The following is a 25,869-nucleotide window of genomic DNA, read 5'->3' on the forward strand; positions in this document are numbered from 1 at the left end:
CCTACCATACAGTATCGAGAGTATTGCATCTCCAACGGAGTGGGTTAGTATAGTTACTCTCCTCAGTTCACCACTGGCTTGTTTTCCCAGGTCCTAGTTCACGGGATCTCCGATCATATAGGTTGGGTTACCACCATGGCAACTCATGTGGGTCTCATACCCATCTCCCTCGATGCATTATCTATCACAACACGTGATAGCCCTTTTGTAAAGGGATCTGCCAGATTCTTAGCCGTATGGACATAGTCCAATGCTATCACTCCGGAGTTTCTTAATTTTCTGACAGCTTTTAATCTCATTCTTATGTGTTTGGTGGACTTCATATTGTCCTTTGAACTCTTCACCTTGGTGATGACAGTCTGATTGTCACAGTTCATAAGGATAGCCGGAACCGGTTTATCAACCAATGGCAAGTCCATCAAAAGATCTCGAAGCCATCTCGCTTCAACACCAGATGTGTCTAATGCCGTTAATTCTGCTTCCATTGTCGATCTCGTTAAGATCGTTTGCTTGCAAGACTTCCAGGAAACAGCGCCACCTCCAAGAGTAAACATATACCCAGTTGTGGCCTTCATCTCATCAGCATCAGAGATCCAATTCGCATCACTATACCCTTCAAGTACCGACGGGTATCCGGTATAGTGAAGTCCATAGTTCATAGTACCTTTCAGATAGCGCATAACTCTCTCAACAGCATGCCAATGTACATCACCCGGTTTGGAAACAAACTGGCTCAGTTTGCTCACAGCAAACGCGATGTCAGGCCTCGTTGCGCTCGCTAGGTACATCAGTGAACCAATGATTTGAGAGTATCTCAATTGATCTTTAGCCATGCCTTTGGACTTTCGAATCAATACACTAGGATCATATGGTGTTTGAGATGGTGTGCAGTCCGAATATCCAAAACGACTCAACACCTTCTCAACGTAATGGGATTGCAGAAGTGTGATCCCACCCTCATTATCTCTCAGTAGCTTGATGTTCAAGATAACATCAGCCACACCAAGGTCTTTCATCTGAAAGTTCTGAGATAGAAACGATTTGACCTCCTCAATGACTTTGAGGTTTGTTCCGAATATCAGTATGTCATCAACATACAAGCACAGTATAACTCCTTCGCCCCCACCATGGCGATAGTATATACATTTGTCAGCCTCATTAACAACGAAACCAACAGACGTCAGAGTTGTATTAAACTTATCATGCCATTGCTTAGGTGCTTGTTTCAGGCCATATAAAGATTTTATCAACCTACACACCTTTCTTTCCTGACCATCTATCACAAAGCCATCAGGCTGTTGCATGTAGATTTCCTCCTTTAGCTCTCCATTTAGAAAAGCCGTCTTAACATCCATCTGATGGACGAGAAGACCATGTGAGGCCGCCAACGAGAGTAATACTCGAATGGTGGTCAGTCTAGCCACAGGTGAATAAGTATCAAAGAAATCTTCCTCTTCTTGCTGGTCATAGCCCTTGGCCACAAGCCTAGCCTTGTACTTTTCAATCGTACCACCGGGCCTAAGCTTCTTTTTGAACACCCACTTACATCCTAGTGGTTTGCAACCATAGGGACGGTCAGTGATCTCCCATGTCCCGTTAGCCATGATGGAATCCATCTCGCTACGGACCGCATCCTTCCAGTAGTCAGCTTCTGGAGAGGCATACGCTTCTAAAATAGAAGTGGGAGTATCATCCACGAGGTACACGAAGAAATCATCACCAAAGGTCTTTGCAGTCCTTTGTCTCTTGCCCCTACCAAGGGTTTCCTCGTCATCCTCCTCAGGATTTTCATCATGTGTTTGTTCATAATATTCCATAGGGATGGCAGGTTCAGGAGTCTCCTCAGATTCCTGTCTAGAAGTGCTTTGCATATCTCTCATAGGAAAAATATCCTCAAAGAATGTAGCATCCTTAGACTCCATAATTGTACCGATCTTCTGGTCAGGTACCTCAGATTTCACTACTAGAAATCTATAGCCAACGCTGTTCTTAGCGTAGCCCAAATTAATGCAGTCCACGGTCTTATGTCCAAGCTTACGCTTTTTGGGGATCGGCACGTTGACTTTCGCCAAACAGCCCCAAGTGCGCAAGTACGAGAGTGTCGTCCTTCTCTTTGCCCATTTCTCATAGGGAGTGATCTCACTATCCTTTGTCGGAACTTTATTCAGGACATGACATGCCGTCAATATAGCCTCCCCCCACCATGCCTTGGATAAACCCGATGTATCTAACATGGCGTTAACCAAATCAGTTAGAGTACGGTTTTTCCGCTCGGCAACCCCGTTTGACTGGGGTGAATAGGGAGGCGTCCTCTCATGAATAATGCCGTGTTCCGCACAGAAGGAATCAAACTCACTCGAGAAGTACTCTCCACCACGATTTGACCGGACTCGTTTAATTTTCTTTTCAAGTTGATTTTCAACTTCTGCCTTATAGATTTTAAAGTAGTGTAGAGCCTCATCTTTAGTATTTAACAGATACACATAGCAATATCTAGTGGAATCATCTATCAATGTCATGAAGTATCTCTTTCCACCTTTAGTCAACACACCATTCATCTCGCAAAGATCAGAATGTATGAGTTCTAATGGTGCCAGGTGTCTCTCCTCCGCGGCCTTATGAGGCTTGCGAGGTTGCTTAGCTTGCACACATGAAAGGCACTTAGAACCTTTGGCTAAAGTGAAACTCGGGATTAAATCCAACTTGGCTAGCCGCGTCATAACACCAAAACTAATGTGACAAAGACGTGAATGCCAAACTTCAGATTCATTAACATTCGAATGAATATGGTTCACGACTTTAATACAAAAATCTGCGAGGGAAAGGCGGAACATCCCTCCGCTCTCATAACCTTTTCCAACAAAGAGTCCATATTTTGTAACAACTAATTTATTAGACTCGAAAACCAACTTAAACCCTTCTCTACATAGAAGGGAGCCACTAACGAGGTTCTTCTTGATGGCGGGAACATGCTGCACGTTCTTCAGCTGCACGATCCTTCCCGAAGTAAACTTCAGATCGACCGTGCCAACACCATGAACATAAGCACTCGCGCCATTCCCCATCAATACGGACCCGTGACCTGTGACCTGGTAAGAAGTGAACAATGAAATGTCAGCACACACATGAACACCTGCACCTGTGTCCACCCACCAATCGTTGGGTTGAAACACTGAAAAAATAGTAAATAAATTACCGTACCCAGATGCACCATTCTCATTGTTGCCCACAATCATGTTGACAGACTTGGAGTCCTATCCTGACTTCTTGTACTTGTTTGGGCACTTGTTCGCCCAATGTTCAACCGAACCACAAGTAAAGCAGCCCTCGTCCTTCTTGTTCTTCTTGAAGGTCTTCTTACCCTTCTTCTTAAAGTCGGTATTGTGTTGGACACCGTTCTTTCCCTTGGGCTTGTGGGAGTTGAAGTTCTTCTGGTTCACCATGTTGGCAACAGAAGTCCCTTCGGCCCCTTTTCCGTGCGAGTCTTTTGCCCTCGAATTCTGCTCAACACTCAGATGGCCAATGACATCCTCCACAGAGAATTCACGCCTTTGATGTTTCAGAGTGGTGGCAAAGTTCCTCCAGGAATTAGGGAGCTTAGCGATTATGCAGCCCGCGACAAACTTGCCCGGTAACTCGCACTTGAGAAGCTCAAGTTCCTTAACAATGCATATTATCTCATGAGCCTGCTCCAATACAGGACGGTTTTCAACCATCTTGTAATCGTGGAACTGCTCTATAATATACATCTCGCTCCCTGCATCGGCGGCCCCGAATTTAGATTCGAGCGCCTCCCACAAGTCCTTGGCGACATGCACATGTAAATATGCGTCGACCAGTTTATCTCCGATCACGCTAAGAACTGCTCCGAGAAACACAACGGTAGCCTCCTTGAATTCCTTCTCCTGTTCAGGAGCAATCGTTCCCGTGGAGACACCGGTGACCCAGAACACGTTCATAGCCGTGAGCCATAACGTGGTCTTAGTCTGCCAACGCTTGAAGTATGTACCGGTAAACTTATCCGGTTTCAGTGCAGCGGCAAAGCCACTTGCCGAGAAATTCCTACACATAATAGGTTTTTGGATTGTTGAGTAAATAGGCAATTTCTCGATTAAATTAATCCATGAGTAAATCACTAGCATGGCATTGACTAAGTTGATGACGTACTGATTCTGATCTAAACATGCACGTACTAAGCAAACAGTAGACAAATCTACACATACTGCTAGTACTGCTAATATGAAAATAATCAGGAGCGGGATAAACGAGTTATACCCTCCAGTAGGCCACGCAGAGGCCGCGACTTTGGTGGCAGCAGCGGCGTCATCGGCGACCTTCTTGTCAGCTTCAGCTTTCTCGGCGGCGGCACGGTCGGCGTCGGTGGACATGGTGATGATGAAGGCGACGCGGACGTAGAGGAAGTAGACGATCAGAAGCGAGCAGTCGCGTAATCGCTGCCCAAAAACCTATTCGCCCCTCACCCCGTACAGGAACCAGAAGGGCGTGGTTTCGGAGACCTGCTCTCCCGTCGACCATGTACGTGGCGGACGGGATGGAGTCACCGGCGGCAGCAGCAGCAAAGGAACGACGATGGGCGTGCGCGTGAGCAGATGTGATCTGTTCGTGGCGGCTAGGGTTTGGAGACACCGCATACTTATAGGCGCAGCCGCATGGAGAGACGTGGGCTCGACCCACGTCCGAGTGCGTGACAGCCCACGATCCGACGTCTCAGATCGTGGCCTAGCTGTCAGAAAACTCTCCGTTAGTGAGTGGCAAAAATAAGCGCGTAGGTGTGAGCTCGGCTCGGCTCAATCCCGCAACTCGCGGCGAGGCGAGGCGGGCGGCGGCGGAGGAGGAGTGCGCGAGGGCCTCTTCTCTTCTCAAGCTCCAATAGCATGTAGAAGAGAAACCCTTATAAACCACTCCAACTCTTCTTCCACTTCCGGGGTGGGACTAAACTTCCCACCACACCTAGTGCCATATAACCCACAGGGCCCTTAGAGATTTTTCAGAAATTGCAATATGGGCCTAGAGCCCATCTCAGATTTCAGCACATACACTGAATCTTATGAAAGCACACACACCATATCCCTGTGAGCATCTATAAAGACCAAACCAACAGGTCTTGATATTAACGAATCACTGCAGACCACGTCATCGACGGAAACATAGCCTTCCATTGGAATAATATTTCATCTTTATAAGATATCAAAACGTCAAAAATTATGATTTGATTTCTGTGGGTCCTTCCAACCATTCAATCATATGTTGGTTTTCCCTCTCTTCTGGTTGTAAGTGACTCCCTTCGTTCGGAATTACTTGTCGTAGAAATGGATGTATCTAGATGTATTTTAGTTCTAGATACATCCATATCCGAGACAAGTAATTCCGAACGGAGAGAGTACAACGTACAAGCACAATACAAATGGGTTTTATTACCATTTAATTATAATCTTCGAAGTGCAGTCACTCGTTGAGCAGCATATGGAGCAGCATGTCGTTCCATGTATCAATGGCCCCCGGAAGGCACCAGTGCACGCAGTCGCTGTACACCTGGTTTTTCATGAGCGGGTCGGGCGTCCAGGCGCGGTACTTGCTGGGATGCGCGTCCGCGCGCAGGATCATCGCCTCCGTCGTGTCCATCAGCATCACCCTCACCCCGCCGGCCGCCGCCCTCTCCGCCGCCGCAAACTCCACCTGCAGCGCGCGGAAGTCGAGCTCGAAGCCCTCGACCATCTTCTCCCCGCGTCGGTGCGGCGCCCTCCGAAGGCAGTTGCCGTCCTTGTTCCACTCCCCGCCCTCATAGTGCGACGGGTCGACGGTGCGCAGCAGCACCGTGCCGCGGAACCGGCCGTCGGCGCCGGAGAGCGCCCGCAACGCGGCCCGCGTGGCCATGCGCAGCGCGTACCGCATTGTCAGGTCCGTCACGTTGGGCCGCTGGCAGTAGTGGCACCCGACGAGCTGCCCGGCCTCGTACAGCATGGACGGGCGGTAGAACCAGCTCGACGCCGACACCACCACGTAGTCGAGCTCCGCCACATGCGTCGCCCACACCTCCTCCGGCTCGTCCAGGTAGAGGTTCCAGAGGCCCGTGTGCATCGGCCCGTCGTCTTCGATCATCTCGTGCCGCACCAGGTACGGCACCCAGAAGCTGGCCACCGTGAAGTTGTACTCCCTGTAGTAGTACACCGTGTGCTTCTCTCTCGGCGAGCTTATGGTAGGCATCGCGACCTGCATGCATGCACGTACCACTATTAGGTGGTGTTTGGTTCTCTAGTCTTAAGACTTTTTTTAGTCCCAACTAAAAAGCCTCTAGTACCTAAAAAGTCCCTTCCTGTTTGTTTCTAGAGACTAAAAAGTCTTTCTAGAGACTAAAAAGTCTCTAGTCCCTTTTTAGAGGTTATTAAATGATCATGTTACAAAGACAAATATTTAAGAACGGAGAAAGTATTAAGTATCATTGCAGCGGAGCCATAAATATCTTAATACGGTGTTTTTAATTTAAAAAAAGACTCTAGAGGCTCTTAGAGTATAACTGGTCTAAAACCAAATTACAAGTACTTCAACTGAGCTGGTGGGAAGACACCAGCCGCTTTCCACCACTAGACTATGCATTAGTCCGCTAAATATCTTAATAGGTTAGTGTCTGTGATTTATCTGCCCATATAAATATCTTAATAGGTAAAGTTAGTCGAAGGAGAAAGTGAAAAAGAGAGCCTTTTCTTTTGGATGCCACTAACCAGTGTACGTCAGATTTTGTAGCAATCCCAGTGGACATCTTTTGGACTGCAATATCCGAATGGCAATACTCTGTGCAGCGTGGCAATTTTTTTGTTAATTTTTGGTTTTACATGGCAATTTCACTTTAGAGCCTGGGACAATTGTATATTTTCTCACATGGCAATTCTTGGTGTTGGTCGGAAAATCTTTTTTACATTATTATGATTTGTTTTACATTAATGAAAAGAGAAAGGAAGAAGATCAAGACAGAGTGAAGATTGGAAGGAGTACGAACTCTGGTGAGGAGGCAGATGAGAGAGTCCTTGTGGTTCCTGGCCAGCGAGTCCCCGACGAAGGCGATGGTCTTGCCCCTCATCAAGGCCAGGAAGCGGCGGGGGTCGAAGCGGGGCAGGTCGCAGCCGTCGCCGGCGGGCTGCCACCGCCACTGGAGGAAGCCCAGGTCCGGCCTGCCGAACCTCATGCAGTCGTAGTGCTCGTCGATGATCCCCGGGGGGCAGGTGTCGTTGGTGTAGTAGGGCGCGTCCAGGTCCGGCACCCAGTCGCCCCGGAAAATGTCACAGCCCTCGCCTCGCCGGGCTGACGTGTGAGACTGAGAACCAAGCGGCCGCCGGTCAGCTGGGATCCTCGTCGTGGTCAGCATGTTGAAAGCCGCGAGAAGAGCTGCAACGAGCGTGAGGGACACGACGGCGACGACGAAGAATCTGCTGCTGCTCCTCCCATGGCCATGGGGATGGCTGATGTGAAGAAGGTCCCTCATGGTTGCTGGATCTGACAAGTATTCGGCCGGTGTGCATCATCTTGAGTTCGATTTCTCAGTACATATAGCGAGCCATATGTGATGATCGATCATGTAGTTCCTGGTCAATTCCTGCATGAGAATGGCGCGTCAATTACTGGTGCCGGACTGCCGGTATGTGTGGTATATGTCATCATCAGATGATTTATATATATAGATCGAGGATGATTCGCTCACTAATCCTTCTCCATGCCAATATTAAATTGCAGCAATTGCGTGCCACTCTACTGTCAGCGGACGCGGTTTTTGATTTTGGGTGCGTGCGCCTACAGAGACGCTGACTCGTTCCAAAACAAGCCACTGAACGACGTTTGGCAAGATTAGCGCGGGCAAGGACCTTGTTATTGACACAGAAACACATGAATTTTCGGTGGACTCACAATAGTTTTTTTTTAAAAGACTTATATTTAGAAACGAAGGGAGTGTTGACACCAGATTTCAAAGTAATAGATAGGTAGGTTGGTTATCATTCATAAAAATATTATAAGAACTTAAGAAACCATGTCTAAAAATTAAAGCTACAACCTGACGCCTCGATGGACGAGACCTCCTCTTGGGCGTCCTCTGCGTCCGTAAAGGGTAGCAGTACCCACGCACGCACCTCGTGGGCCGGCCCATATACCTGAGCGTTCTTTCCATCGCTCGTCCCCATGATTGCTCGATCGCCATGATCGTTAGTTCTTTTTATAATACAATTTTCGTTTATGGACTTTTATAACTACCAAACGTTCGGATTTTAGCAATAGGCAAGAACGATCCTTACTTCACTCTAATTATATAAGTGCATATATTAGAATGATTAATTTTTCTTTCACAACACTCCTCTCTTTAATTAGATGCATATATGCACTAAAAGACAAAAAAGCTGATGTCATCCTAGATTCTTTCTTTTTTTCAAACTTCAAAATGTTTTGTAGCTCAAACCGTCATCCCGATTGAAAAACCGTCTTCATAAAAAAATTGTCTCAATGAGATCTTCGAAATTAGATCCTATGTTGATTTGTTCTAATGACTATCTTTCGGACCAAAATTTACCACATCTGGGCTATGTGAGTTATCACGTTCCGTCATACATAAGTTACCGTTTCATTTACGCAGACGTTTCGGGGGTATGTTTTCAACAAACTTTTATCCCAAGGGTCAAAATTGATTATAATGTTTATAGTGAGTTATCAGCTTTGTTGTGTATATTACCATGTTGCACAAAAGTTATCGGGGTATCTTTTTCAACAATTTTCATTCCCTCGGTCAGAAATTACCGCGATATTTGCATATAAATTATCAACTGTCGTGTGCATGTATTATCATGTTGTTTACACATGAGTTATTGGGAGGTATTTTTTAACAACATATTAACATGTTATCGGCTCATGTTATTTACATGAGAAGTTATCGGTGGTATGTTTTCAACATTTTTTTTACGTCAAAGTTATCGTGATGTTTATACCTAAGTTATCAGGATCGGGAGCCTATATTATCATGCAATTTACACAAAAAGTTATCAGAGTATATTTTCAACAACTTTTTTCATGAGTCAAAGTTATCGTGGTGTTTGTACCTAAGTTATCAGGTTCGGGATCCTATATTATCATGTTATTTACACAGATGTTACCGGAGTATGTTTTCAATAACTTTTTTCTACGGGTCAAAGTTATCGCGGTGTTTATACCTAAGTTATCAAGTCCGGGAGTATATATTAGCATGCTATTTACAAAGAAGTTATCGGTTATATGTTTTCAACAACTTCTATCGATGGGTCAAAGTTATCGTGGTGTTTGTACATAAGTTATCACGTCCAGGAGCCTATATTATCATGCTATTTACACAAAAAATTACCGGTGATATATTTTTACATCTTTTTTTTCCGGGGTCAAAGTTCTATTGGTGCTTGTACCTAAGTTATCAGGTCTGCAACGTCTATGTTACCATGCGATTTGCAAAAAAGTTACCAGGGGTATTTTTCAACAACTTATTCCTTGGATTAAAATTACCCCTCCGTGTTTGTATGCAAGTTATCAGCTCTTTGGTTCTTAAATTATCGTGCTATTTACATAGAAGTTATCGGGGTGGTTCGGATTTTAGCATTTTCGTAAATATAATAGGACATCTACTTGACACAAACTGCATCTACTGTCTCTCCGATTTATCTCTTGAAATAGAATTTAACTTTTAGTTGACCCAAGCTGCAATTCATAAAGAGAAAAATGGAACCACGAAAGTCTGAATTTTCTGAAAACTGAAGTAGACCTTTGCCTCGTACACTTTCTTCAGAAAAAAGAACGCTGAAAAACTGAATTTTCAGAATTCGAACGATGCACTTGTACTCGAGCATGTGTCTACTTGCTGTTGCCGCCACTCAATTGGTACTCTAATTGGATCGATGCACACTGAATTCGTACTCTAACTGAGCACCGGATAGTTGCTGCTGTCGTTGCTAACTTGCAAAGTGCAGATTCTTCCACTCCCGTTGCTAACTTGCAAAGTGCGGATCCAGCCTGAGGTCAATGCAGCCGGCAGTGGTGGGCAGCTGGGCTTTTCCCTCTCCCGCTTCTCTTCCTCTCACAGCCGAAGCTCGCCGAGCTCGGCCATGGCAGCCATGGTGCGGACGAAGCAGAACATCGCTTGGATGGAGACGAAATCGAGCCCGGGGAAGAGGGGAAATGATGAGGGGCTCGATTGGGGGCTATCGGGGTCGGAGGGAGGCGGCGGCCGCCGACGGCGCTCACGGGAGGGGCGACGGCGGGCGTTCCGGTCGCTCGCGGGAGCGCTTTCTTCTTGTCGTGCGTGATAGTCAAAGGAACTATCGAGCGGCTGCACGCATCATAGGTGAAGAAGATCGAAGGGGCGTCTGGTCGTTCGGAGTATTACCAAACCAGAACATTTGGAAATTTATAAAAACGATGCTCGTTGACCTTCGCCACCAGCATAGACCACTGCTCAGGTTGTTGACTGTTGACTTTTTCATAAAAGTTCATAAAAAACTTCTAAATTCACAAAAAAAAGTTCATTAGAAATAATTCATCAATTTTGAAAAAGTTCACGAAATTTGCAAAAATTTCATCAATTTTGAATAAAAAGTTCAATGATTTAAAAACTAGTCCATCGATTTTAAAATAAGTTCACCAATGTTGAAAAAAGTTCATGGAATTTGAAAAAAAATCATCAAATTTGAAAAATAGTTCATCGAATTTGGAAAAAAAAATCATCAAGTTTGAAAAAGTTCATAAGATTTGGAAAAAAGTTCATCGAATTTGATAAAAGTTCATCAATTTTGAAGGACAAAGTTCATGAATTTGAAAAAAGTTTATCGAACTGGGGAAGAAGAGAAAGAAAAAAGAAAAAAACAGAAGAAAAAAATAACGAATAAAAGACACAAAAATATGAAAGTTAGCACGTCTAGTTGGGATGACAGAGTGGTTACTGCAGCTAACAACTAGGCAGGACGTCCCTGTTCAGGTTGCAGCACTAGCACTCCTTTTTTGTGGTTAGAAAAAACAGAGAAAAAAGCTAGATGGACCGGTCCAGCGGAGAAGGTGAATTGTACTATAGCAGGCGCAGATGGCGCCGAATCGGATTTAGCTCGATGGACATATTTGCGCTCGATCCGATAGGTTGGGCGTGGGCCTGTCGCGTCGAGTGGAATGGGTAACGAGCCCACCACTTTCTTGTCCCCCACATGGAAACCATGGGAGTTCTCCAACTTAGTGCATAAGGGCATCTACAGCTTGACTAAACAAATTTGGTTCTCCAAATGTCCGCGGACGCGCCTGGTCAGTGTTCCGGCGTGCTCGCTTTGACTCCCTATAAGGAGAGAGAAAGAAAAAAAATGAAATAGAAAAAGATGCTCTATGGTGGGTCCAATCTTATGTGGCGGACACAAACACGCCCGGGCACTCCTCATACTTAGCTCATATATGAAATGAATATGAAGGCTGCCAGATAGCCCGGGCATTTAAAGAGGCTTTAGGGGTCCGGCTGGGTCAATTTTTTGCTTCTCTCCTGTCCGATCAGCGGTCTTGCGCCCGCCCGGTCAATTTGAGGAGTCTGGCTGTAGATGCTCTAAGCATCACCCCGTGTGGACCAGCCCAACAACGCGAGCTTCCCTAGTTCACTCGCTCAATCGTCCCTTGCTCGATTGATCATTGACCAATTGAGTGTTGACTTTTCTTAAAAAATAATGAAAATGTTCATGAATTAAAAAAATCATGAATTTTTACAAAGAACTTACGAATTGTATGGATCTGGAAAAGGTTCATGAATTTGAAAAAGGTCACACGTTAGAAAAATGTTCATGAACTTTTAAAAAGTTGATGAATTTTAAGAATATACGGATTTGAAAAATATTGAAAAAAGTGAAAACACAAAAGAATAAAGGGATAAACTAAAAAGAAAGGATGAAAGCCCGGTCAAATAAATGCATAGAAACCCGCAGCAGAAAATACCACAAGGACCGGCCGGAGGTTACATGGGCTGGCCCATAGCATAGGCGGCGAGTATGAATAAGGCCGTAAACAGCGCCTTGACGCGGCACGGCAGATATATCAAAATAAAAAATTGCCGGCAAGCCCACCAAATCGCCCATAATGTAACTACTAACTTAACAAAAGACGCATGCGATAACACTTTCATCATTGAGAAGAGCCAAAGTTTAGCACTCGGCTCCGTGGACACTCAGCTGTTCCGCTTGATCTGTATCTGCCAGGGCCCAAACACACCTCGCGGAGGTGCACTCCAGCAATGAGTGGCGCCATGAATCCGGCGCACCACATAGACCACATGAACTAGTTGTAGACATATTTCTGTGTGATCTTACATCCTCTGTAGGCAATGATTGTTTTGCAAGTCTCCACAGAAACATACGTACTTTGCTCCGCACTTGCACTTTCCACAAGTACTTCCATGCTGATCCTTCTGAGTCCGTACTTGATGAACCGGTTGTTTCCTCCAACCAGGCCTTTCTCCTCCTCCTAGTGCAGACCAACATAGCATAGGCAGACCGGACCGTGAATATTCCAGACTTCTCATAATGCCAGGGCCAGAAGTCGGCAATATTTCTTGTGCATAAGGGTATTCTCAGAATGATAGGAACATCCATAGGCATGAGTACCTGTTCTAACCTCTCCCTGCCCCATGTCGCTGAGGTAGCATCAATGAGTTCTGATACATGTACATGCGGGTGTGTTATCCTACTCCCGTACGGGCGCATCATTTCCGTACGAGGCAGCCAGTTATCGTTCCAAATGTTCGCGGTCTCTCCATTGCCAATCCGTCTGACCAGTCCTTGCTTCAAGACCTCTTTGCCTTCTATAATAGCTCACCAAATTTGGCTAGGATGGCTTCCCAACAAAGCATCCAGAAACGACGTAGTTGGGAAGTATATACTCCTTAAAATGCGAGCACTAAGAGACTCCGAGTTTTGCAAGATCCTCCATGCTTGCTTTGCTAGCATCGCCAAGTTAAAGAGCTCAAAATTTTTAAAGCCCAAACCACCCATATTCTTGGGCTGTGTCATTGCCTTCCAAGACACCCAGCTTGGCTTGCGTTGCCCATCCTTGCTTTCCCACCAAAATTTCCGAATCAACATGTTCAAATGCTCACACAAACCTCTTGGCAATTTGAAGCATGACATAGAATAAACCGGGACAGCTTGGGCTACAGCCTTGACCAAAACTTCCTTTCCTGCCATGGACAAATTTTTCTCTATCCAACCTTGGACTTTGTTCCACAACCTGTCTTTCAAATATTTGAAGGCTCCGTTTTTGGACGTACCAATATCACTCGGCATACCATGGTATTTTTCATTCAAAGTTTCATTTGGTACCTGGAGTATCCCTTTAATTTGCTGGCGTATACTGTCAAGAACTCCCTTGCTGAAGAAGAGCGAGGACTTGTCATAATTTATGCGCTGCCCAGAAGCTTGACAATAAACATCCAAGACTTGGTGCACCTCCGTAGCACCCATACTATTGGCCTTAATAAACAGCAGGCTGTCATCTGCGAAAAGCAAATGGTTCACTGACGGCGCCGAAGGTGCCACCATTAAGCCATGAAGATTTGATGACTCGCTTTTTGATTTCAACAGGCACAAAAGGCCCTCTGCTGCTATTAAGAACAAGTATGGGGATATAGGGTCCCCTTGTCTTATACCTCGCGTGGGTAAGAATTGCTCCAGCTTCTTCCCATTCATTAAAACAGAAAATTTGACCGAGCAATTCATGAGGGAAATTTCCAGAGTCCATATGCTACCCACGGCTTTGTTGAGAGATTCATAAGTGAGTTGCAGAGTTTGAGTGTCAGCAAGCCTATGGGCGGGGCGAGAACTAGGCAGACCAATCTTGCATCCACAGTTCGGTCGAAGGCACCGCCAACAGGCTTTGCCAAGATCCATGTTGACGCCGGCATGATGTGTTTTAACAGAGGAGGTACAACGGCAACGATCTGCAGAGATGACAATGGACACTACCTGGGCAGCTCAGTTCTGGTGGTCCGAGGTGCCGATGATGTTGGTACTCTAGAAGCAATTGCCTGCAGAGAGGCGATGTCACTGGCTGAAGACTTGCATATCCATGATTTTATTATAGCTTCAGATTCCCAGCAGGTGGTCAATGATATAAACAAGGGTTATATAGGCAGGTATGCCGCGATCTTAATAGAGATTGGCATGCGAGCCTCTGCGTTTAATTGTAAATTTGTTTTCGAGGGGCGGGCGTCGAACGATGATGCTCACAATATAGCTAGATCCTCTCTTTCTCTCCAGCAGGGGCGTCATTTATGGCTTGTTCATCTCCATGCAAATTGTATCCCACAAACTGTGGTTTATAATCAATAAAAGTGTGTTCTACCCCTAAAAAAAATAAAATAAAAAATAAAATGGCAAAACCCTTCAGGCCTTTTCTTTCCGCGGTGACTCCTAATTCCCAATTCCATTCCCCTCCCCGCTCTCTCCCGATGCCTCCTCAAACCACATCCGGTTCGGCAGTTAGGGTTCCGGCGACCAAGGAGATGGAGATGGAGGATGCGGCCGTTGGGGAGGGCGACCATGCCGCAGTGACCACGCCGCCGCCGCCGCCCACCTGTCCCGTCTGTTTCGAGCCCTGGACCTGCAGCGGCGGACACCGCATCTGGTGAGCGAGACGACCTCGGCTCTGTTTTTGTTTGTTGGGACTGGGACCGAGGTCAAAGTATTTACGGGATGCACTTCCCGTGTGATAGATTTTTACTGGATTGGTACTTGGTAATTAGGTAAAATCTTCTGGAGCTGGATTTCTACTTGTAGGCAACTAGTAGTATCTGGGGTGGATGCATGGTGTGCAATCTGCTCATGAGATTATATGCAATCGCAGTCAAATTCTGAATCTGAAGTCAAGGGCTTCATTTATAAAGCCGGGCGACAGCCTTGTTTCTAAATGATTTTGTGAGGTCCATATCTTTGCCATGCGAGGCCGGATCTGGACCTGCACCTGACGTGTGGCGCGGGGCGTGCTGCGTCGTGGTGTGCGGCGGCGGTGCGGTTCTGGCAGGGTGCCGCGGGCTCGGCGCGGGGCGTGATGCGTCATGGTGGGTGGTGGGCGCGCGGCGGTGGTGCGGTTATGGCAGGGTGCCGCAGGCCCGGCGAGCTGGCGCTGCTTGGGTGGATCCTTTGGATGGCAATGGGGTGGCACGGGTGCTATGGATTGGCGGCACGGCGCGATCCAGGTCACTGGCATTCAAGCGGGCTGGCTTGGGCGGGAGTGTGGATCCTATTCGTTGTGGTGGACAACGTTCGGCGGCGCACAAGCACAAGAGGCCGACTTGTTCGCGCTAGTGCAAAGCCTTGGCGTTGTGCTTTCCCAGCCTGCTACTCGTTGGTGGTGTCGGTCTGAGTTAGGCTCCCTTGGTGCGCCTATGTCGTTGGACGGATCGACGTCGGTGGCCCTGGATGGTGGTCCACATGGCTGGCTCTCTGACGGGCGACGGGCACCATGGCGATGGTGGCTATGCCTCTTGGTCATCTGGGCGGTGAGGGGTGTAGCAGCTGGTAGCTCAAGCTCGCTCTTTGTCATTGGCAGTGGCGATGCCCATATCCAGATCTGGAGGCTTGTACCCGGCGTGGTTGTTCTGGGTGCCTCATGGTAGCATGGGTGAGTTGCCGAGTGAAAGGGACCAGGCTTTGGCGCTAACAGCGGCGATGCCTATGGGCATCGGCGTGCCGCTATCCTCTTGAGGATGCCCCACGGGAGCGGCCTATCTGTCGCCGCGAACCAACAACGCACATCCAAAGCCATGACGGTGCTACCACCGTTAGGATCCCGCCATACTACCAGAGTAGGCTGTTGACGGTGTGGGAGGCCACATCATTCTGTCGCTGATGCAAAGCGCCGCACACGCTGATCCAGAGCACCCACACGAGATCTGCCATAGCTGCGCCCTAGAGCCATAACGGAGGATCTTGCATTCACTCCCCTCTTTGCCACAGCCCATGTCGACACCGTCGCCCGCCCGTTATGATGCCGCCGCCACCGGCGAAATGATGAGGATTACTTGTCGTCCCCATCAATCCTGCAACATGATGACCCTCCTTCTTCCTTTTATGCGTGACATCTGTTGCCCCCTTTACAGCTAGGGCTTTGCTAAGGGAAACGGGAAAGATAATGAGTTTACAAGGTACTAACCAAAGGCGGAGATGTACATTAAGTTGAAAATACAATAACACACTAGTTCAGAATAGTAAAACACATCAGTTCATCATAATAAAAAAGGCATAAACATAAATTCAATTTTCTTGAATCCTCCTCCTTTGGTTTTAGTTCTGCCACGACCAAGTCTTGCTTCCAGTAGCTCCGCGGCTGGGGCGCGGCAATGTGCTGCCCATTGTGATTCCCAGCGTAGATTCTCTAGAAGAGCCGTTGCTTGGCGCCTGATAAGCACATGGTTGCGTCACGCTGAGGTCACTCATGTTTTCTTTTTTCTTTTTACCTTCCATCTTTTTTTGACATTTCTGTTTACATTTTTTTGTTTCATCATTTACTATATATATATATATATATATATATATATATATATTAATTACAAAAAAGAATTTACATAAATTTTGGGGAACATGTTAATCATGTATTTCACAAATGCTAAACGTGTATAAGAAAATGTTAATCATGCGTATGAAAAATGTTTGTCACATATAAAAGTATCATGCATTTAACAAAATTTAAGAAAATGTTTATATAATGTAAACAAATGTAAACACAATTCAGAAAAAAATTATGTTGCTTTAAAAAATGTCCACGAGTTTCAAATTTTTTTTGTGGTATGTTCAAAAAGAGTGCATACAATGTAATACAATGTTTGCATAATGTAAAAATAAATGTTTCGGACCGTTAAAAAAGGTACATGACATTTTAAAGAAAAACTCCGGCGATTCAAAAAAATGTTCGTGAGATTTAAAATAAAATGATTATACAGTGAAATAAAGTGTTCCAGTAAACATGATTATTGTCATTAAGAAAATGTACAATATGTAGTTGAAAAATGTTACTCTGTACTCAAAAAATGTTCAAACATGTACTCCCTCCGTTTCTTTTTAGTCCGCATATAAGATTTGGTCAAAGTCAAACTGTACAAAGTTTGACCAAATTTATATAAAAGAATATGAACATCTACAGTACTAAAACTATATAGTATGAACATACGTTTCATTATGCATCTGATAATATTGATTTCATATTATGAATGTTTATATTTTTTAATATAAAGTTAGTCGAACTTTACAAAGCTTGACTTTGACCAAACCTTATATGCGGACTAAAAAGAAATGGAGGGAGTATTTTTTAAAATATACATCGTGTATTTGAAAAATGTTCAAAGTGCATCAAAAAGTGTTCCGTGTGTGCGCTAAAAATATACATTTTATACTGCGAATAAGTAGTCTTGTGTTAAGAAAAATAAAATCAGTGAAAAACAAAAAAATAGATTTAAACCAAGGAATACAAGAAAAAAACAAAAGAAAACCAAAAGTAATGAAGAAATAAAACCAAAGAAAATATGTGAAAAAGAAACTATAACAGAAGAAAAATGAAAAACCAAAAGAAAACAAAAGAAAAAGAAAAACTCGAGCAGAGCGGGCAGGCCTGTAGCCACACACGACCGAGTTGTGCGAGTGCGTAATGGGCTTGCCCCATTCGCTCGCCTGTAGGTGATTCCTAATAAGAATTGGTATGGGCGAACCATAGCCTTGACGCCACTGAGAGTAGGTTGCACCATTTCAAAAAGCAGAAGCAATACACAGTTTTTTTTCTTCATAAAAGGCGTCTTTATTAACTTAGATTGTAGCATCAAGTGGATACCAAGCATAATGAGTGGCACCCGACCTTTGCATGACTAAAATATACACAACCTTAAACGAACAATCTAACAAATTATATGTAAAAAAAAATGACAAGTTGGCAACAGTAAAGCCACATGAGTCCAAACTATGCCATTGTCGACGGAGGAGATGGACCGATCCGAAGATTATATTACCATCCATGTTGGGTAAAAACCTCCCTGGCCACCCGCTCCAACCTCATCACACCGCCTTGAACAACAATTTATACTCCGTTCAATGTAGCGTAGACCGCATACGAAGTGAGTGCGTACAACGGCGGAGACAGCAGGGGACCAGCAAGGGCCAAGGCCCGGGCCAACATGCCAATTTTTTTTAGAGCAGCGATCTTTTGTTTCAGAAGTTGTGTGTTATGCTATTCTGGGCCTTGTGGCCCTCCCTAACCGATAAGCAACAGCAAAAGTGGCACAATGAATCCTATACAAGGCTTGACTTTTCTCTAGTGTTATTCTATCCCAATTCCCAAAAGCTAATCCCAAACACAAAGAGGCAAAGTCACCCTCGTCTCCCAGCCACACGTGATTCCTCTTCCCACCTTTCCCTTTCCTTGGTCCCCCTTTGCTCTGCTCATCCATGGAGACAAACCACTAGCCCCCAAATCTCCTAAATCTTTCTAGTTGCTCTCTCCTGTAGTTGTTGCAGCGCCGCCGGCCGGCTGGACGACTCATCTTTCTTCAAGCCGCTGCAAGCACACAAGAAGAGGTACATATTCTTGATTTGAGATCCCTCTTTCTCTGTCTCTCAGATCTGAAATTTGTTCTATAATTTTTGTTTGGCTTTTTAATTCTCTAAATTGGATAGTCTTATAGTGGTGTGTTTTTAATTTTTCTAGGGTAATCGGTTGTCTCCATGGCCAAAAATAAAAGAAAGCTTGCAACACTACATTCTTTTTTTGAGAAGAAAAGAAGAACTGATGATGTTCCAGAACAGATTAATTTGGTTGATGCCCCTCCCTTGGTAGATGAAGAAAAGCAAGTAGATGAACAAGAACAAGTAGAAGAAACTCCAATATCAACAACACCACCTCAGGTTATGAGAGGGAGAGGCAATGATGATTCTACTATTTTGGTGGTCGAAAGAGAACCAGGTCTGCGGTGCCAAATTTCAGATTATCCTCCTAACGATCAAGAAAAAGCTCGAATGGCACATATAAAGCATGGGGCATATCATTTTAAAATGGATGAGTATCCTCCTGATGAGTCGGTGACCCATCCACGCAAGTTTCAGTATCATTGGTTTAAGAGCTTCCCTTGGTTAAAATATTCGCCGGATAAAGATGCAGTCTACTGTTTTCCATGCTTTTTATTTTGTAAGAAGCCACTTGGAAAGAAAGGATCTGATGTGTTTACAGTGAAAGGATTCAAAAAATGGAAGAGAGTTAATGACGGAGAGAGATGTGCATTCTTAACTCACATGGGAAAGGACAGTAAATCTGCTCATAATTATGCTGCAAAATGTTATGATAATCTGAAGAATAAGCCATGTCATATGGAACCATTAGTGGTGAAGCAAACAGATGGGGATATCAAAAGGAATAGGCTGCGGCTTAGAGTAACCGTTGATTCACTACGTTGGTTAGCATTCCAAGCTTGCCCCTTCCGAGGACATGATGAAAGTCTTGATTTGAAGAACCAAGGTAATTTCCTTGAAATGGTGAAATTGATAGCTTCTTATGATGAGGAAATTGGTGTTGTAGTGTTGGGTAATGCTCCAGGCAATGCTAAGTAGACATCACCTACAATTCAAAAATAACTTCTAGGTATCATTGCTTCTAAGGTGCAAAGTGAAATCCGTAAAAAAATAGGAGATGCTAAGTTCTGCTTACTTGTTGACGAGTCAAGAGATGAATCCAAAAGAGAGCAAATGGCAGTAGTTATTCGTTTTGTTGATAAACCTGGTTTCACTCGTGAGCGTTTTCTTGATATTGTTCATGTTGCTGATACATCTTCGGCTACTCTAAAAGAAGAGATATCTTCTATTTTGGTTCAACATCAGTTAGATGTGAACAATATTCGCGGCCAAGGATACGATGGTGCTAGTAACATGCGTGGAGAGTGGAATGGACTACAAGCAAAGTTCATGGAGGAGTGTCCTTATGCATATTATATCCATTGGTTTGCTCATCAGTTGCAGCTAGCTCTTGTTGCTGCATCAAAAGAAGTAGCCGATGTTCACAACTTTTTTGATCATCTTGCTCTTGTTATCAATACGGTTGTGTCTCCTAGTAAGAGACATGATGAGTTGCAAGCAAATCAAGTTGCTGAAATGGAGCATTTGATTGAGCTTGGTGAGCTTGAAACTGGAAGTGGGGCTAATCAAGTCGGAACTTTACAACGGCCTTGTGATACTAGGTGGAGTTCACACTATGCTTCTGTTTGCAGCCTTGTGAAATTGTACAAACCAACATTTTTGGTACTTAAAAGCATTGCAACTTCTAAAGGATCTGGTACTTCACCTTCCACATGAGCAAAGGCTTCTGGTGCTGTTAAGTTGATGATGTCTTTTGACTTCATATTTATTTTGCATGTCATGAAAGAACTTATGGGAATCATGGACATGCTATGCAAAAAGTTGCAACAAAAGTCTCAAGATATTGTGAATGCCATGGATGATGTTAAGACTACCAAAATGTTGATCCAGGAGCTAAGAGATAATGGTTGGAACAAGCTTAAAGCTGACGTGCTTTCATTCTGTGCCAAACACGGAGTTCAAACACCACATTTGAGTGAGTTATATGTGGATTTCATTAATTCTCGTGCGGAGGATGAGACTACAGTTGAGCACCATTATCGCTGTGACATTTTCATGGTTGCTGTTGATCAGCAAGCACAAGAGCTGAATTGTAGACTCAACAAACAAGCAACAGAGCTTCTCATCCTCTGTACTCCCTTGGACCCAAAAGATTCATTCCGTTCATTTAACATAGATAATATATGTTCTCTTCTATCCTGCTGATTTTAAAGAACAAGAAATGAATAATCTAAGATGTCAGTTACGACATTATGAGAATGTTGTACCCACAAGCCCAAAGTTTCAGAATTTGACAACTATATCAGAACTTTGTCAACGACTTGCATCTAGTGGAAAATCAGATGAATATTACTTGATTGACAGGTATCTAATGTTCTCTGTTCCTGTATTGGTTGATTTATTCATTGCTAAAAATTCCAACTACTTCTTAATGTACAGACTCATTCGGCTTGTTCTTACTTTACTGGTTTCAACGGCAACGACAGAACGTGCATTTTCTACCATGAAACTTGTGAAGACAAGGCTTCGGAATAAAATGGAAGATGGATTTCTAAGGGATTGCTTGCTAATTTATATTGAAAAGGAGATTGTTGTTGGAATATCAACAGATGCAATTATAGATGAGTTCGATGAACCACCACGTCGAGTGCCATTTAGTTGAAGGCCTGGAGCAAGTTAGTTTCTCTATCTTCTATTATCTAGATTTTTCTTTTGTGTGATGTACAATTGAAAATTTGCATATCCTCTTGTATCAACGGTGAATGGTGGTGATCAATGAAAAATATTATGCTATTACATTTGCTTCACTGTTTTTTTGATCAAAAATTTGTACGGAAGTGTTGCTGCCTTCAGTGGGCCCGTGTTATACATTTTTCCTGGCTCCGCCACTGAGTGCGTACAATGGTAAATAACCTGCATAGGAGCAGATGTTTTGCTATTAAAAACACAATCGTTTCTACATAGTCAAAGCCACCATAATAAGGCCGACGCTCCCACCCGTATTAGTATACTAAAAGTATTTGGTATACCGTCAAGACAGTGTCCATATATATTGGCAACACTTGTGGGCGGATACAAATTGGACGCTATTTGAATGACTGACCATATAGAACGTGCAAACTTGCATTGAAAGAAGAGGTGTTTAATTGTCTCGTCATGAGTACAAAAGCTACACTTCTTAATTCCTTGCTAGTCGAGCGAAGTTGTCTTTTGTTAGCACAACTCCTCTTCAAAGATACCACATGAAAATCCTAATTTTTAGTGGCATCTTTGAATTCCAGATTAGTATATTATTATTGACGGGAATCTCTGAATGCGAGAGTACACGGTATAGAGTCAACTGTGAAGAATTCTGATGTAGTGAGATTGCAACGAAACACATCCTGCTTTTGTGTCAAGTTAATCGTATCTAAATGGGATAAAAGAGAAGCAATACACGGTTTAACTCGTTATATATGATTTAGCTTTATTGTCTAAAGAAATGATTTTGCTTTAGATGATGGTCGCCATATTTCCTCCATTCCACAATGTAGTGCGCCCGCGCTTTTCAATGTTCAAGTTTGACCGTAAATTAAACCTATAAGACCGACTGAGGCGGGGACACAAATTATATCATTGAATTCAGATTGAAAATACTAATTCAGTGGTATAACATTTGCCCTCGCTGCAGCCGGTCTCGATAGTTAAATTTACGGTCAAACTTAAATCTCAGAAAGCGCGGGTGCACTACATTGTGCAATGGAGGGAGTACTTTGCTTCTTCAGCCTCATGATGTAATTCCGTGTAAGTACCTGTTAGCATTATCCATCAGTTAAGTTGGTGAATATGAAAAATCCATAAGCTATGGTACGCCGTTGGCGCACTCGAAAAAAATGAAAATCCATGGTGTTGTTCGCATGCACCGAAAACATATCTTGCCGGTGCGGAGAGAGCTGGAATCTGCTGTGTGTGATGGCCGGCGTTCACCTCGATTAAATTAGTAGCGGGCACGCAAGGCAAGCGGAGCTGAAGACGCTTCTTCCAAATTCTTTGCGGTGGTGAGTGCCTCCACCTCCATCCGATACCTTGCCGTGCAGCCTCCCGGGAGGTAGATGCCGACGAACGTCTCGTCCTCTCCCCCGTCGTTCTTGCCCCGCATCAGGAAGCTGGCGCCGCCGCGGTGGGCGTCCGCGATGACGCCGGCGTAGACGGGCTTTCCCCACCCGAACTCGGCCTCGTCGAATCCGGCATGGCTCACGTCCGACACGCCGAAGGAGCGCGTCCTCGCGATCACGGGACGGCCCTCCAGCACCATCAGGTCAGCCACCGACCGCATGTACTCGTACGTCACCCTCGCCTTGGCCTCCCTGATCAGCTCCACCGCGTAGCCCAGGCCACGGCCGCACAGCTCCCCGGCGGCGCAGCGCGCCACCACGAAGACGAACGCGTTGCCGTAGTAGCCGGAGGGTATTTCGCCGCCGAACGCGTCCGTGCGCCGGCCGCGCGCGTTCACGGCCATCATCAGCCGCACCTCGTCCCCGGGCTCGTAACCGAGCGCCGCCGTGCGGCTTCTCCACACACAGGCCACCACCAGGTCCAACTGGGACGCCGATGCAGCTCCCAGCGCCAGCCGACCACGCAGCGCGGCGATAGCGTCGGGCCCGAAGGAGAACTGGACGCGCGCCATGTCGTCCGGTGGCGTGGACTCGAACCGGTCGCGCCCGTCTGCTGGCTCCCGGTACTCGTGGTGAGCGAAGGAAGGGCGAGGTGGCAGCCGCGCGTTGATGATCTCCCTGGCCCAGACCGGCGGCACGGACGGCGTGCCGGCGCCGCGGGCGAGCTCTCCTACTGCCTTCCAGAACTGCGCCAAGCCGGGGCCGTCGCAGATGCAGTGAGCGTTCTGCTGGGACACGGTGAAGCCTCCGCACTTGAGGCGAGTCACCTGGACAAACATCAAGGGCTTGTCGATGATTGCGGGCAAGGATAGCGGCACGCCGGCCGGGGGCGCTCTGTAGACATGATCGTCGTAGATGAACTTCTCGGAGCGCGGGAACGGCGGGTACCGCACGTCACCGAGATCGTCGACGGCGATGTTGGCGTCCGCCTCCGCGAACACGATGCCCTGCCCGGCGCAGTCCACAAGCAGCTTCCCGCCTGCTTCCGCGCGCAGCCGGCCGGCCAGCGGGTAGTAATGCACCAGCGCCTCCGCCAGCGCGGCTCGCACCGCCGCCGCCGGGTCAATGAATCGCTTGGAAGGGTGGCCTCGGTAGAGGTGGATCATTGTGGTGTAGCACCGCAACACCGCCTGGTCGTCGATGTCCGACAGCGGCTTGCTCTCCCGCGGCGTTAGCCGCGCCGGCGCCAACAGCGATGCCGTGCCCCGGCGCACCGACAGCTCACCATCTAGCACGGTCCTAGCCATATTTCTATATGAATCTCGATCGGTCAAAACCTCTTGTGAGATGGATATGGAGGAACAAACTAGTAGCAGTAGAGTAGTGCTATTGCTGCCTGTCACCCATCGATCGATGTTCCGTATAGCTCTATTTATAATGCAGCAATAACACAGCACAGTTTGACCAATCATAGTTATTGTTGTTGTAATTGTTGGATTTCATGTTATAATTTTTATTTTATTTTGTGGAGGAATTTCATGACATTAGAAATTCCAAATTAGATTGCGTTATTTTAGTAGAGCACTTAAATGCATCAAAAGTACAGTGATGCTTAGGCACTTCCCCAAACGTTTCACGGTGCTAAAAATAACACATAGAGGATGCTTGGATACGTTTTAGTCTCATGACTAAAAGTAGTGGGACTAAAACTTGCTAGCCTCACCCATGCTTGGATCCAAATACTAAAGAGACTAAAATCAAGTTATTGAGCATTTATTATCCTCCAAACCCTCCAATCCAGAACTCGCATGTGTTAAAGGAGAGACATTAAATGATGAGAGGGAGGGCTAATACATATTTTAGTAGGTTTCCTATGACTAAAAAATTTTAGCCTCAAAACTACTCCTAGCCTCTCTTTAGTCAGGGGTGCTTGGAACTTTAGCCTCTAAAAGAGACTATTTTTAGTCAGACTAAAAATAGTCCTTTGGATCCAAGCACCCTCATAAACAAAAAGATGACATGGCAAAGTAATTAAGACGAAGAGAGATCACTTTGCTAACCCAGAAAGAACGAGTCCAAACATATGGACCTACATAACAGATTTTGGTTGCTAAAAAATTAAATAAAGAAAGCTGATAAGCTCTTTCATACAATTATCACCTATAAATTGAAGAGTTTTATTGCTAGGCTGTTTCAGACATCGAGCACCTCATCTAAACACTATATATATGCATGATATATGCTTATAGTACGTATGACCAACCTATTGCAGCAAATGATTCCAAGAATTAGCTTTGATAATAGAGAGCACTAGCTCACAAATAGTACTCTCTTCGTATCATAATGTAAGACATTTTTAACACTAGTGTAATGTTAAAAAACATCTTACATTATGGGATGAAGGGAGTACATGTTAACCTCCCCTTCCGTATTCATGCGGTAACCATGCATGGTGGCAGATTAGATTAATTGGTCTAGCCTGCAGTTGACATTTAGGAGCAAGAAGACTTGTGGATTGATCAAGGTCCTGCTAATTAATTAAGGAAGCCTGCAGGTCAAGTGGCATCATCTCATCTTGGCTGTACTTTAGCTAGCTATGACAAGACTTTTTGGGAATGGATCGAGGTCCTAATATTATTAAGATGCTCATCGACCGGTAGCCCTTTGTTCACAAATGTGCCACTAGGACGTTGTCACATGAAGTTTATAGCATAGCAAAACCTCCGTCGTGCTAGCATCATAAGAATATTATATGCATTGCCACCCAAGTAAAAATATGATATGGTACTATAACTAATATGTAAGAGCATCTCCAGCCGTTGGCCCACAGGGGCTCGAAAAATCGCCGTATAAGGGTGAACCGGCGCTAAAAATCGGCTTGGGGTGAGCGGGTTCCCAGCCGCCATCCCCCAAGGTCGCCCCCAATTGCCCTTTTTGAAGATTTTTGAAAATAAATTCAGCTAAATTTGGCAAACATTACAAAATTTTGGCAAACAGGACATAAATTTTGGCGTTCTACTTCTTTTACATAGAGAATGAAAATTACTAAATAAAAAACTCGCTGAGCGCCGCATAGTCGCCGTCATCGCCGCCACCGCCTCCGTCGTCCTTCTCCTTCTTCACGCCGTTGG

The 25,869-nt window shown here is 45.3% G+C and overlaps 2 protein-coding genes and 1 long non-coding RNA gene across 3 annotated transcripts; 1 reads left to right on the top strand and 2 right to left on the bottom strand.

The window, feature by feature from the left end:
- Positions 1 to 5,466: 5,466 nt before the first annotated feature.
- On the bottom strand, positions 5,467 to 7,511 carry LOC123101844 (protein trichome birefringence-like 19). The gene is made up of 2 exons (XM_044523112.1): positions 7,016 to 7,511; positions 5,467 to 6,231 (listed from the first exon to the last, which is right to left on the bottom strand). Exons 1-2 carry the CDS (start codon positions 7,496 to 7,498, stop codon positions 5,467 to 5,469), a joined length of 1,248 nt encoding a protein of 415 aa, XP_044379047.1. The 5' UTR covers positions 7,499 to 7,511.
- Positions 7,512 to 18,399: 10,888 nt separating this feature from the next.
- Positions 18,400 to 21,437, top strand: LOC123108534 (uncharacterized). Its single transcript, XR_006451921.1, has 3 exons — positions 18,400 to 18,596; positions 18,727 to 21,008; positions 21,084 to 21,437. It is a non-coding gene; the product is annotated as an uncharacterized lncRNA (long non-coding RNA).
- A 967-nt stretch (positions 21,438 to 22,404) lies between these two features.
- Positions 22,405 to 23,354, bottom strand: LOC123108535 (methanol O-anthraniloyltransferase-like). The gene has a single exon (XM_044530311.1). The coding sequence runs from the start codon at positions 23,308 to 23,310 to the stop codon at positions 22,621 to 22,623; it is 690 nt and encodes a 229-aa protein (XP_044386246.1). The 5' UTR covers positions 23,311 to 23,354; the 3' UTR covers positions 22,405 to 22,620.
- Positions 23,355 to 25,869: the final 2,515 nt, after the last annotated feature.

The sequence above is a fragment of the Triticum aestivum genome, chromosome 5A, assembly GCF_018294505.1.
Source record: "Triticum aestivum cultivar Chinese Spring chromosome 5A, IWGSC CS RefSeq v2.1, whole genome shotgun sequence".
NCBI classification, from domain to species: domain Eukaryota; kingdom Viridiplantae; phylum Streptophyta; class Magnoliopsida; order Poales; family Poaceae; genus Triticum; species Triticum aestivum.

Coding starts and splice junctions, on each gene's coding strand:
- LOC123101844 (XM_044523112.1), bottom strand. CDS start 7,498: ATGAGGGACCTTCTTCACATCAGCCATCCCCATGGCCATGGGAGGAGC. Junction 6,232..7,015: donor TCATCTGCCTCCTCACCAGA/GTTCGTACTCCT, acceptor GCATGCATGCAG/GTCGCGATGCCTACCATAAG.
- LOC123108535 (XM_044530311.1), bottom strand. CDS start 23,310: ATGGCGCGCGTCCAGTTCTCCTTCGGGCCCGACGCTATCGCCGCGCTG.